Below are 12958 nucleotides of genomic sequence, written 5' to 3'. Positions count from 1 at the left end.
TTATGTCATCAAATCATTCAAAAATAATAATGCCAAAAATAGCATCATTAGACTTATGAAGAAGACACAAGATGAATGAAAGCCATAAGACTGAAATCAGATTGGATATTGATATATCCATATCCACATTTATTTTAAACTGATATAGATATATATTGGATGCTGGAAGCATGGATATAAATATAGATATCAATCAGATAATTAAATTTTATGATTACAGAATTAAAGATATTATAGAATAGATGATAAATCAAGTTAAAATATATTAATATGGTTGTATTTCTCCCTTAAAAGTTAATGAGTACTGCTATATAAAATTACATGAGATTACAGATAGAATCGGATATTTGGATATAGATCGAATAGTTGTCATCCATATCCATTTTTCTTTAATGGATATGTATATGTATATGGATATCAATTGGATGTTTAAATTTCTGTCCATATTCGGATTGATTTAGATATAAAAACAAATTCAAATAGATATTATCCAGATCACTTTCATCCTTGGAAAGCCATATTAATTTTAGACTGACATTAGTGATAACCATGTTTAAGGTGGGTAGTCATATGCTGAACCAAAATCATACATCAAAATGGGAATAAAGAGGAGGTTAATCTTGAAACAAAAAAAAAAAAAAATCCATCATAGGAGATGAGACCACCAAATCATGCATAAGATAAATGGGCAAGAGTTTTCACTAGGGCAAATGAGTATGCTCCTAGCAATGTATATATAATGATAAGTTGATGATCCTAACTGAATTAGGAGGATCACACTTTCTGGATTAGCCTGACGGATGAACCTATGTGTTTTTTATCTCTTTTCCAGAAAGTTGGCTCCATCGAATAGATGGTGAAGTTCATGCACTCAGCATGCATTTGTACCATTACAAGAAGTGGCCTATTAAATATACATATTACCAGATCAGCTAACTGGAAAGTACCAGTAACCACCTTACAACGGCGTTGCCCTAACAGCAATCCTCTTTCTGAGAAAATCATGAGCATGATGAATTCTCATCAGCAAGCAACTCCTTTGTAGGAAATTCACATGCATATGGATGATTTGTCAAAAACTTGCAGCCAATTCGAATCTTGCTCTAGACCTTATTTTTTGTAGTTCTAAGCCTCGTACAGTAACTCCAGAAGAGACTCTTGGTTATTGCCTTCTTGACGTCTCGGCTGTTGGCTATGTGCGGCTCCCATTTAGGGAAGGCAATGAAGGATACGAAGAGCAGGTTTCATGATCAACAGCATGACTCTAGAGCTAAACGCTTATTGAATATATGCAATAGAAGAGTAAAGACAACAAGAGAATACAAAGTATCTGCAATAATATTTTTCTGCTCATAGGATGGAAGAGGCTTCGACAGGAAGATCAAACAAACATCAAATACCATGAAGAAAAACAAAAATCGAACTTTCAAATATTTTGGACTACATTAAACATCTCTATTTCCTATCCCCTTTCCCTCCTAACTCTTGATTTAACTTTCGTGCTAACCGCAGTAGGGAGGATATCATTCTATGATGAAGTGAGACAAGTGTTATTAGCTTCTAATTATTAATGTTCTTTATTTTTTTTTTAAAGCTAATTAAACGAACAAACATGAGATTGGATTGCAGAGAAAATACTCAGGTCGTTAAATAAAAAGAGGCAGAGCAATATATAACCATATAAAAAGAGCAGGATACGGCCGTTCCAATTCTATCTAAATATTCCAAAAAACAAAATGTTATAGCTACAAAAGAAAAGTACCCGGTGCCTTTTCTTAGTTTAATCTTCACCCTTCGTGTAAAGCATATGTTAGTGGGAGAAGAAAACAAGACAACAAATACAAGCAGCTTGCAACCTCCTCTCCAAATCAAACAAAATCCTTGTGATCTGTCGTGGATCGATCGGTGGGCTCCGGCCCCAGCCTGAGCTCGAGGTCCAATCCCGTCGTATCCTCTCCTACTTCCGACCTCTGCTGTGTCTCTCCCTGTCGCTCCCCACGGCTACCCGATGGCCGATCATATCCTCGCGATGGCCTCTCCACAAAGAGAGGCAGCTGCTGGGGGCCGCCGTCGTGGGTCCTTTCTCCAGGGTGGTGGTGCCGATCGCTTGGAGCCGTCCATGGCCACTGAGAGATAAACCTTCCATCATCGCTTCCGGGCGGCGTTTGCGTTGTGGAGCTATGAAGGGGGGGTGGATACGAGGGAACTTTGTCGTTGGAAAAGTGGTTTAGGCTCGGGGACGGCTGTTTGAGCTTGGCTCTATCCTTTCTGTGGATGTTCATGTGGCCCCCAAGCGCTTGGGCATTAGAGAAGCCTCTCTTGCAGAAGGTGCAGTCGTAGGACCGGTTCTGGACGCTCGGGCCATCATGCTCGTCGGGGCTGGGACGATCGGCTTCCATCGCTCGCTGTCGCTGAACGAAAGGAAAGGAGCAGACCGGGAAGAGGTCAACTGAAATGAAAGGCTCTGCTTTTATACCAGTAAATAAAAGGTAACGTTGCTTTTCTCGGATTAAATAAGCACTGCCTTACTGACCACATTATAACCACCTTTATAAAAAAAAAAAAAAAAAAAGGGGAGGGGAAAAAAAAAAAAAAACTGGACAAATTAGATAATCAGGGACGCATTGTGTGCTGCATGCGTTTGAAACAGCCTAAGGTTCAAGGCAGCTTTGGTCTTAAAATTCACTTGGCGTGTTTGAATGGCTCCAATCACCACCGTCCAAGGTGGTGATCTGACCTTGAGGGCATTGATGTTATTAGCTGCTAAGAAAAGGACACACTACGCGATGCATCATTGTTGTCGTCAGATTAGAGCATGGATGTAGCTGTCGAGGCATTTTTTTTTTTTTTTTTTTTTTTTCAGGGGGTAACAAGAAGCTAGGCACCTAACCATAACAGGTTAAAACGTCGATTGTACGTGACCTTTCATTAGGAGCCTCAGAACCCATAGTGAAACTCGTGTGAGCTCATTTACGACTGTTGCAAGTCCATACCTTCATGAGAACAATTCGTGATTCCAAGAAAAAAACGGAAAATAACATAAAGCAATAACGGCTATTAGCGGGTGGCCGACCCGAGATAGAAAAATAAAGAAAGAGAGAAGAGAGAGAATGTTGGCTTTAGAGGGGTTTAGAAAGAAATGGACGCGTTTCCCAATCCGACGCCGCGATAAGGGCAATTGCAATGCTGGTGACGAATAAGACCGCGTCCACCAGGACGAGTTCTGGTAAATGGTCCAATTTGTGCGATCGTAATGCCCTCCTCCCTCCTCCTTTGTGCAGCCACAGCCACTAGAAATGACAAGGCCAGGGTTTTGGCTTGAAGTTTGAATGGTGAAGATGGAAGAATGCGTTAGAAGGCTCCAACTTGGGTTTTGCTACGTTGCACCTCAATATTATATTATTAAAAAGTTGAAGATATCTTTTGAAGTGTCATTTTTACGAGGATGTTTAGAAAATTTTACTCTTAACAAATAAGCAACGGGTTAACAATTGACAACTTACTTTATTTTATATTATTTTTTAAAATGATGTGGGGTCAAGCCCCCTATACTATCCCAACCGCATGTTATATTATTTTTCTAAATGTTGTGGGGCCAAGCCCCCTATATTACCTCGAGCACAGATCCTTTACGGTATCCGCGATGCACTGCACCCCTCCTCCTCCTCCTCAATCTTTTCCCCATCTGGATCAACCACGATGGAGCTATGGCCTCCTATCCACCATAGAACCACCCTATCCTCCCTCCCCCCATGCCCCATCCGATCTAAGTGGCGATGACTTAACCATCGCCTTTCATCTATCACAACCACCTCTTCTCCTTGCCCCTCCTCTTCCACTCAACCCCTAATGTAAGCAGCGGCGACAACCTAGCTTTATTAATCGTTTACAACATACACTAATAATCTTAACCCATAAGATTACTCATGCATGCCTACCAACATTTATTATCTCAGACCATCTCTAATGATCATTGTCATTAACCACCACCATAGTTTCAAGCTATTCATTTGAAGTCACCATTATAGCCCCAGCTCCTTCCCCCACCCCAATGCTGTTAGCCTCTTTGATCTTGATACACACTCCTCTCTCCCCATCAAGCCATCCCCTAACTTCTGATCTTATAGCATCTCCAATCCCTATCTCTCCTCTCCATCGTCGTTGCAAATCCTAATAAGCCTATCGACTACATTGCTCACATCAAGATCATTGACTATCATTGCACTTGTAGTGATCATGCCCTTGTGGTCGAAGCGGCCATCGCCATAGCCTCGGGTAGCTAGCCAATCGATGGCCCCCTTCTCCTTCCTCATTGATGACCCAGCCTCATCTTATCCTTGATGATGACCTAGCCCCCACCCCCCTCCTCCTCCTCTTTGATCTTTTTCTTAGCTATTTGTAGCAACAACAATCTAGCCCCCCTGCCCCCTCCTCCTCCTCCCTTGGCGATGATCAAGGTACCCCCTTGGATGGCAACCTAATGCCCCCCCCCACCTGATCCTCTTCCTCCTCTGTTGTTCGGATCCCCATGCCCCCCTCCCCCAACAGACTTTCTCCCCCAAAGACCCGAGCAAGCATCATGGTTGAGAGAAGGGTGGTGGGAAAATACTTTAGAAGTCTGAAATAATTATTAAACCTATTGCCAATTTCAATACTAAAATGACCACGAATATTTACTACACTAGTCATCAGTTACCAGTGGATAAATCCAAATCATTCATGTCGGATTGAATGTTTCGGGATAGGATATAGGTGATAGAACAAAAAATACTTTTTCATTCTTTTGTGGATAAATATCATAGAAAAGTTGGTAAACTTTTTTATTGACCAACTTATCAATGTTCTCATATTTTTCAAGATGAATAAGTTATTTTTTATGGATAGCATTTACTCATAAAATGAAGAAAAAAATCTTATTTACCTAGGGGTGGCTAAATCATTTTCCTATTAGTCAATAAAGTAGAGATTTAATTTTATTCCTAAAATATCCTAATCGCATTTTCAATACCTCCATCATTCAATACTTCATACCTTAGTCATCTACTTTCTCCAAATCTAAAAAGTATAAAGAATATTATGAAAAAATATATATGCATAAATTTTAGCATAGTAATGCAAAAGAACATAGGTAATATATTTTGAAGCCATTTTTTCATATGTAAAAAAATTTAGATAAATTATTTTTTTATCTAAATATTATCTGAAAAATATTTACCTAAAAAGATATAAATTTTTAGATAAATTTTTTATCCATAAAAGAATGGACCCTTAATTATATGTAACTCCATATTTTTCATGAAAAAGTTGATTAACTTTTTCATTGACTAACTTATCAATATTCTGATATTTTTCAAAATGGATAAGTTACTTTCTATAGATAGTATTTATCTATAAAATAGAAAAAAAATCTTATCCATCTAGAAGGTAACTAAATTATTTTTTTATCAGCCAATAAAGTAGGTATTTAATTTTATTCCTAAAATATCTTATCCTCATTTTCAATGTCTTCATTATTCAATACCCAATAATCCATATATTTATTTTTTTTTCAAACTTAAAAAGTATAAAATATATTATGAGAAATATAGATAAATTTTAGTAATTTACCTGATAAGTAGTAATGCAAAAAAATATGGATAATAGATTTTGAAATCATTTCCTTATACATAAAATAATATAAATAAATTATTTTTTATCTAAATATTATCTAAAAAATATTTATTTAAAAAAATATAAATTTTTAGATTATTTTTTTATCTATATAATGAGAGATCCTCCGGAATACAGCAAAAATATTGATTTATTTGTAGCATATAATTATGCCAGGCAGGGCCATTCCCGAAAGGCTGTATTAAAAGAGCTTCTGGTGTTGGGTCCACCTGCGTTTATATACCACGTGGCAGAGGAATTATACATACGTGTGCGTCTGCACGTCCTTTGCTGGTAGTGGTACCCATCTTTTTTCTGACTGGCTACAGAAGAAGCAAAACATTAGTCGACATCTAGGGCTTTTTACTGGCTTCAAGATGCCCGGCTTGAGGACTGGCTTGCTATGTGAATTGTTCTTGCAAATTTCTCTAATGCAACCTAGACATGTGTTCAGGGTGTTTTTTTTTTTTTATAAATTTAATTATTATTTTTTTTGGCAACCTTTTTAATTTAATTATTGGTTATCTTAGAGCAGGCACGCCGTAAGTAACGTGCTACTTGTACTCTGAAAGAGTTCACCATCTTGAATGTGTTCAAATGCTGCACAATTTAACATGTTTATACGTCAGTGTGAATATACTGGAGGAGGCCTTCGTGGCAATGCGGAGGGCATCCCAAGAGGCGTCTAGAAACAGCCTGTATATTAAAATGGACTTGCCTTGATATTTGAATGGATTTTCTGTTCCAATGCTGGTACCGCTGAATGATCTGGGCCATAGTTAATTATCAAATCTTGAATCAAAATCCTCTAGACAATTCAATGAGACACAGCACTTATGTCCAGGTAATGTGAATCTTATTATCCAACCAATAATTTATCTTCAAGTTGACTAGCCATCAGGGATCATTTTGTGCTATGGAGCGTGAATTATGATTTGTAAGTGGCACTATTTTTTTTTTTTTTTTTGAAAAAAAAAAATTTCTTGGTCGACTTCTCCACAAACTTCATTCTCCGGCCTGACATCGAAAGGCCCCATGCTTTCTTGTTATTATTCAACGCGCAGCTCAGACGGACAAAATATCTGAACTTCTCAGGATCGTAGCCGGCCCACAAATTGGTGGGGCCGAGCCATACAGGTAGCCACCACCCAGCATCCACCGGCGGTATATTGGACCAGCTGGCTTGACTAGAAGATAGGAGCCCATTACCCAACTCTATGATTTTCTTTTTTTTGTGCGTGTCGACAAGGGGGAAAAAAAAAAAAAAAAGAAACCCGATTCGACAGACCCTGGTTCCGTCGGCCTCATCATCTAGATAATGTCAGAAGAAACGTCTTCTGGAAGTAAATTGGGGTCCATGGCAGCAACAAGCATGAATACCAAATAAGGTAACCCAGCCATGAAACATGGAAATTTTCCGACTATTTGAGATTGGATTCTTGGACCGGTTGGCTGCCAAAAGTCAAGCCAGCACTACGCTGACCTATGTGAGAGCCCCATCTACTCCGTGTTGGACTTGGATTTCTCAAGAAGAAAAAAAAAAATATTGCACTCAGATATGGTCAAAGTTATCCTTGATTTTCTCCACGTAAAATAACCCGTCAATTGCATTTCGGGGAAGCAGAATAATTCAATCTTCCGGATCGTTGTAGAACACCTACCGGGGATTAAGTGATCGAAGAATATGTAACTAGTGGATTTCCTTTCAACAGTTTTGACCCAAAAAGGAATTATTGGAACAGGTAAAGCTATAAAAATTACACAAACACGGCATCCAGTTTATTCTTGTCGGTTGGCATATTGCACGAGCTAGAAGGAAAACTCGTATGATCCTTCTTACTGGATCTGCCTCCTAGATCTGCAGCAACTGAAACAGAAGGGAAATTTTATATATGGTGATGATGGTCTTGCTACTCTCTCTCTCTCAATTGTCAGCAAATGTAGAAGAAGAAAATTTAGACCTGAATGGCAATGCGTATGCTTATTAGATCGACCATGGATATGTGCACGAGACGTCTCCAATATCATTATTGCAGTGCTCTTATATCTTATTCGACACACATGCACCTATTAGTATGATATATTAATAAAAACTTAGTTTAAAAACTAGCTACTTCATTTCTAATGAGAGCTCAAACTTTTGAATGTTAGCTTATCTGGACTTTTCGGAAGACATGGACAGCAAAACAAAGAAAGCAAAGGAAACGAGCTGTGAAGCTCAAGTGCTTCTCTGGAGTGTATGAAGCTTGATAACGAGACTCGTTCAAGGTCTTGGAAAGAGGACTGAATCCTTATGGTAAGGCCTGTGATAGCCAATTTCAAGGTGGTAGGTCAGACTCAATTTTTCGCAAGCACATAGTCTGAATTATGAATTTAAGCGCTATATATAGATCGACAAGGAACACAACATACTAAAGGTTTAGGGGGGCCAAAACACCGGCCAGTCTTACTAGAGAACCAGTTATTCGTAAGCATGGTAAGACGTTGTGTGCTATTGTTGCTGCTAAAACATGGGTTCAGGTTGTATCCTTCGTGCCAAAGAATGCTTGATCTTCTTCCGCGACATCCACTGTTGGATCTACTTTTGCACAGCTTTGAAGCCCTCCAACCTCTCCCTTCCATTCATAATCAGCACACATCTCGATGCAGACGTCACGCTTTGCAAGCTGTGCAAAGCATGATCCAACGGTTCACACTGTGAGAGAAGATCAATTATTCTTCTACGTGAAGGATACAATCCACACCCTTAAAACATTAACATCCATGCGCATGTTTGTCTCACAAAACATCTGCATATTATTGCTTCATTTAGTGATGTACATGGTAGTTGCAATACTAGCTTTCACTGAGACGTGTCATGCATCTCGTGCCATCTAAATTCCAAGTACCATGAACAAACAAAGCTTCCCAATGCAAAATAAGTCAATTGCTTTAGGTTTATTTGGTTCCAGATGTGTACCTACCAGATGAAATAGAAGTTCATGTAGCACAATCGCAAATGATTCGCTACAAGGTTTTGCAATTCAAAGAAAGAAACAATCATCTAAACATTGCAAACCCATCTGTCATTCATTTCTTAGAGTTTTCGGCTTTCCAGCCCATCAGAAAGAGTTCTTTTTTCCGCATGAAAACAAATACACACTGATTAAAATAAAATGCAGGATGCCCCTCACATGCCAGAATTGGACCGACCTACGTACTTTGATGCGCTTGTTGGCATGATCGCTGTATCATGCTGAACATTGCATCAAAAACATTAAGCGATTGAGATGGTTTATTGACGTACAGAAAGGAGACATATGGCATACATGGGACATGGATGCACAAGAAAAGTTTGTTGACATACACATGTCACCAAATTATGTCGATGCTCGGGTCTCCTAAGCATCGATCATGATACCGATCGATAACACAAGCTAGCCAGTGCAAGGGGAAAATCTTCAATACAGTTGCTGACTAGACGATACCTCCTCTCTTGCTACTAGTTGGACCCAAAAGACAAGAATGATGAAACGCAAGAGGTAGTCAGATATTCAAATCTTGATGCTTTGGCCGCTTGTCAGATGTACTTGCAAAAGCCGCTCCAAGGAGAGAGAGACGGATCGATGTTAACATTGGCTTGGGCATGTTGATGATTGCGTGTAATGCGTGCATGGTTGGGGAGGGGGCGAGAGAGAGAGAGAATCTACAACATACTCTAAAGTCTCAAGTGGATAGATAAAGACCTGATCCGGTTGTATACTTATATGTAGTCCAAAACAGGTAATAAACAATGAAATAAATGATCAGCGCACTTGATTCCCTTTGGCGCAGACTCTTTGTTAAACCTTTCTCTATATTAATATAATGTGCCTCAGCATGTATGTCCAAGAGCTCCCTGAACAAGGCAGCCCTTCTCCACACACAACCCTAGGGCATAAGTCCTCATTCCCTTTGCTGAATTCTGTAACACCTCTCTTCCCACAAACGACACCCACCACCCCATGTGCTCCTCTAGCACCACCCTAAACACCTCTCTCACAGGCTCGATCGGACTCCTCTCTGCCTATCTGTACTTCCTATATCTCTAGCTGTTCATCACCGACCAAATTTGTCCCAAAGCCAACATCCCAACGCAACACAGGACAAAACCTTTCCTCGATCTCCTTAATGATCCTTTTACATAGATTTGGAAATCTGGAGACTTCAAGGCAACCAATATCTCCTGTACCTTTTTTACAAAAAGCCTCTTACACCAAGAGAGCAACTTCCACCTTTACAACCCTTCCCAGAAAGCCTCCATCTCCGGACCATTCCCTCAATCACACAACCACTCTTAACGGCAAGCAATTGTTGGGTATGTTCTTAAATTCTTCTGCAACCCATCATAAAATTTTCTGCCATCCATTAAGTCAAACTGGATGTTTCCCTGATCAGGCATTTATACATATCCAGACGGACACATAGCTAGCCATTTTTATGCACTGCATATCTTCAAGCATTAAGCCTTTATTTGGCATGGTGAGCAAGGGTTATATCAGGGTTCGGGGTCGGGTTTACAACTAGCAATTATAATCGTGCAAGAGAAGAAACAAAAGGAGCGTAGAAAGCGGGTTGTGGTTATTCTTTCTGGTATTATGAATGAACGAGTGATGGACTAATACTATAGTGGCATGATTCCATGGGATGCGTGGGATTGGAGCCTTGGAAAAAGGAAAAATAACAGGACCCAAACAGGTGGGATTATGGAGAAGAGAGAGGTGTCTCATGCTGGAATACTGCAGAGAAAGGAATCCACGTACTGATGCATCAGATCATACACGTCTTAAAACGTACTCACATGCATGTGGTTTTAGTTCTACTGCAGGAATGTGTGGTCAGTGAGCTCAGCAGGATGAGGAAAAAAAAGATAACCTCATCCACCACTTCCCATGCACTTCAAATCAGCGGTTGGTATTCATGCATCAATCTCTCTCTCTCTCTCTCTCTCACACACATACACACTCACTCACAGCATCCCTCCCACCTCCCTCCCCGGACCGCAGCAAGGCTTGGGAGTTCTTTTAAATCGAAGAATTCAATAAATTCACTCTCTCCTTTCCAGGGGCTAGCTAATGTCGAGATAGAGACAAATACAATTTCTAATGAGCCATCCACCTTCTCCTCTGGTGTAAAAAGATAACACAGATTCTTCTCTATGGAACATCAGTCAAGAAAAGAACATTTATATAAATCAGTTTAAATCAATTCTTAGTTAATGTTGAAGGTCACGGCTTGTTCTTATTTTTCCTTGATGTCCAAAAAAAAAAAGAAAAAAAAAAAAACCTTTGAGGAAATTCGCACAGTAAAAAAGATGACCGTGAATAACAAAGCAAAGAGAAGAATGGGTAATCAGTACACCCATGATGCATAAAGAGAGTCTAGATATGTAGGAGATTAAGAGGAGAAGCAGGAACATATGCTAGTAGTGATATCATCGGTGGAAACTGACCTTATCAAAGCAAGTGATGCAATGAATTCTTTCACCTATCTGAAAGTTAATTTTCAGAAAACTAACAGCAGAAACATCAATACAAGTAATAGTGCACGGAGACTCGATATTTTCATCTGCTACTTGTAGAAACAATGAATGTCATATTGGACATCTTCACATGGCTTCCATCTTATTATCAATATGCGCAACATGAGAACAAGCACTATTTTGTGATGATTAGAAATTGTGAATATTTCGCTCAAATAGTAGTTGTCAAAAGGTGCAATATCATCTCTTTTCTTTGTGAGAATATCAGGAAAAAAAAGTCTATACACTACATAGTATAAATTATGAACGCAATTTAATTTTTTCTACAAACTAAAATCTCATTTCACTGTTTGACACATCGATATGGTCAAATTTTTTGACCAAAGAGAAACTTTAAAATTCAAGCATTCAATTTGAAGATGGAAAAGGGCGTTTTACGAAAGAGAGAAGGAAAGAGAGGAAGATGAAAAATTTAAACTAAGGAGAAGAGGATATGGATGAATACAAAGGCAAGAAGTCTGTTCATTTAAGCACAAGGTCTATGCAATTCTACTTAACCTTAGGGGGATCTCCAAGCCTAAGCTCGAGATCTAATTCTTCAACAGGTCTGGGACTAAATTTCAATACCTCGGCCTGGTCTTGTGGCCGGTCATCTGAAGATCGTCTCACGAAGAAAGATGTTGAATCAATCCTCCGCTTCTTGATACTGATGGCCTCTTCCTCCTCCTCATCTGGATCTCTTCGTGCCTGACAACCTACTTCTCTTAAACTCAAATTCTCTCTTCCAAGCTTTAATTCTGGGATGGCAAATAGTCCAACAGGTATTGAAGCTTTGGGCGATGTAGTGGTAGAGAAAAGGGATTCCTTCAGGTTTTCTCGAATGGCACAGGAAGAATGTGAAGGAGGAATTAAGGTGTGCTCACTCAAATTTTCTTGGGTGGAAGCTGCTGAGACCTTGGAAGGAGAGAGAGGTGATTCCACAACACCACAATTAAGGTTAGGTTTAGGGTTAGAGTTGTATACCAGAGGTCCAAGCTGGGGTGCGCGTATCGGTGGCACACAAGGATTAAGATGATGGTGATGACTATTTTCAATGGCTTCGCTGGTAGGGCTTGAAGATTGTTTGAGCCTTGCTCGATCCCTCCGGTGCACGTTCATGTGACCACCCAAAGCTTGAGCGGATCGGAATTCCCGTCTACAAAAGCTGCATGAGTAGGATCTTGGAGGCCATATGCAGCCACCCAAGTGGCCTGCAGAGTCTTCTGCAAAGGCTTGTTCTTCCCACGACTCGCTGTAGGAGGAGCCAGCAGAGATTGGAGGGATCCGGGGGCTGAGAGGCCGCTCACTCAATTTCCTTCTACTCCACATCCAGTACCTTGTTGCATCCATGGATGAAGGAAATCTGAGGAAGGGACTAAAACTTGGAAGCTGCTAGGATGCCTTTGGATAGGACTTTGGGGAAAGGCGGATGTACATGGAAGAAAGCATATGTATTCAGGTTAGAGACATAGGAAGGAGCATGAGAGTCTATGGAGAAGAGCATAGCTAAGTTGAAAGGTATTTCGAAGGCAGTTTTGGGTGCTTGTTTTTGTGTGGCTTCTTCCACTTTTTTTTTTGGTAAAAAGCAGTGACTTAGGAGGATTTTCTCAGATTGTTACAAAGAAACACATAAAAATTAAATTTACCTTTGAAAGAATGTTGGGAGATAGTTGAAAGGTCAATTCAGGTAAAACAAAAACTCCACAGCATCATCTACGATAAAACAGCTAATTGATAACAGTAATCTGTTTGAAGATGAAAGAGCTTCGA

General features: G+C 39.7%; 2 protein-coding genes across 2 annotated transcripts; both read right to left on the bottom strand.

Annotated features, from left to right (window-relative positions):
• Positions 1 to 1868: 1868 nt before the first annotated feature.
• On the bottom strand, positions 1869 to 2399 carry LOC140857810 (uncharacterized). Its single transcript, XM_073257001.1, has one exon. It carries the CDS (start codon positions 2397 to 2399, stop codon positions 1869 to 1871), a length of 531 nt encoding a protein of 176 aa, XP_073113102.1.
• Positions 2400 to 11604: 9205 nt separating this feature from the next.
• On the bottom strand, positions 11605 to 12744 carry LOC105044349 (zinc finger protein 10). The gene has a single exon (XM_019850635.3). It carries the CDS (start codon positions 12536 to 12538, stop codon positions 11699 to 11701), a length of 840 nt encoding a protein of 279 aa, XP_019706194.1. The 5' UTR covers positions 12539 to 12744; the 3' UTR covers positions 11605 to 11698.
• Between the last annotated feature and the right edge of the window lie 214 nt (positions 12745 to 12958).

The sequence above is a fragment of the Elaeis guineensis genome, chromosome 5, assembly GCF_000442705.2.
Source record: "Elaeis guineensis isolate ETL-2024a chromosome 5, EG11, whole genome shotgun sequence".
NCBI classification, from domain to species: Eukaryota; Viridiplantae; Streptophyta; class Magnoliopsida; order Arecales; family Arecaceae; genus Elaeis; species Elaeis guineensis.
This window is presented reverse-complemented; position numbering and strand designations above follow the sequence as displayed.

What these genes read in the sequence shown, in the direction of transcription:
- LOC140857810 (XM_073257001.1), bottom strand. Translation starts at nt 2,399, where the DNA reads ATGGAAGCCGATCGTCCCAGCCCCGACGAGCATGATGGCCCGAGCGTC.
- LOC105044349 (XM_019850635.3), bottom strand. Translation starts at nt 12,538, where the DNA reads ATGGATGCAACAAGGTACTGGATGTGGAGTAGAAGGAAATTGAGTGAG.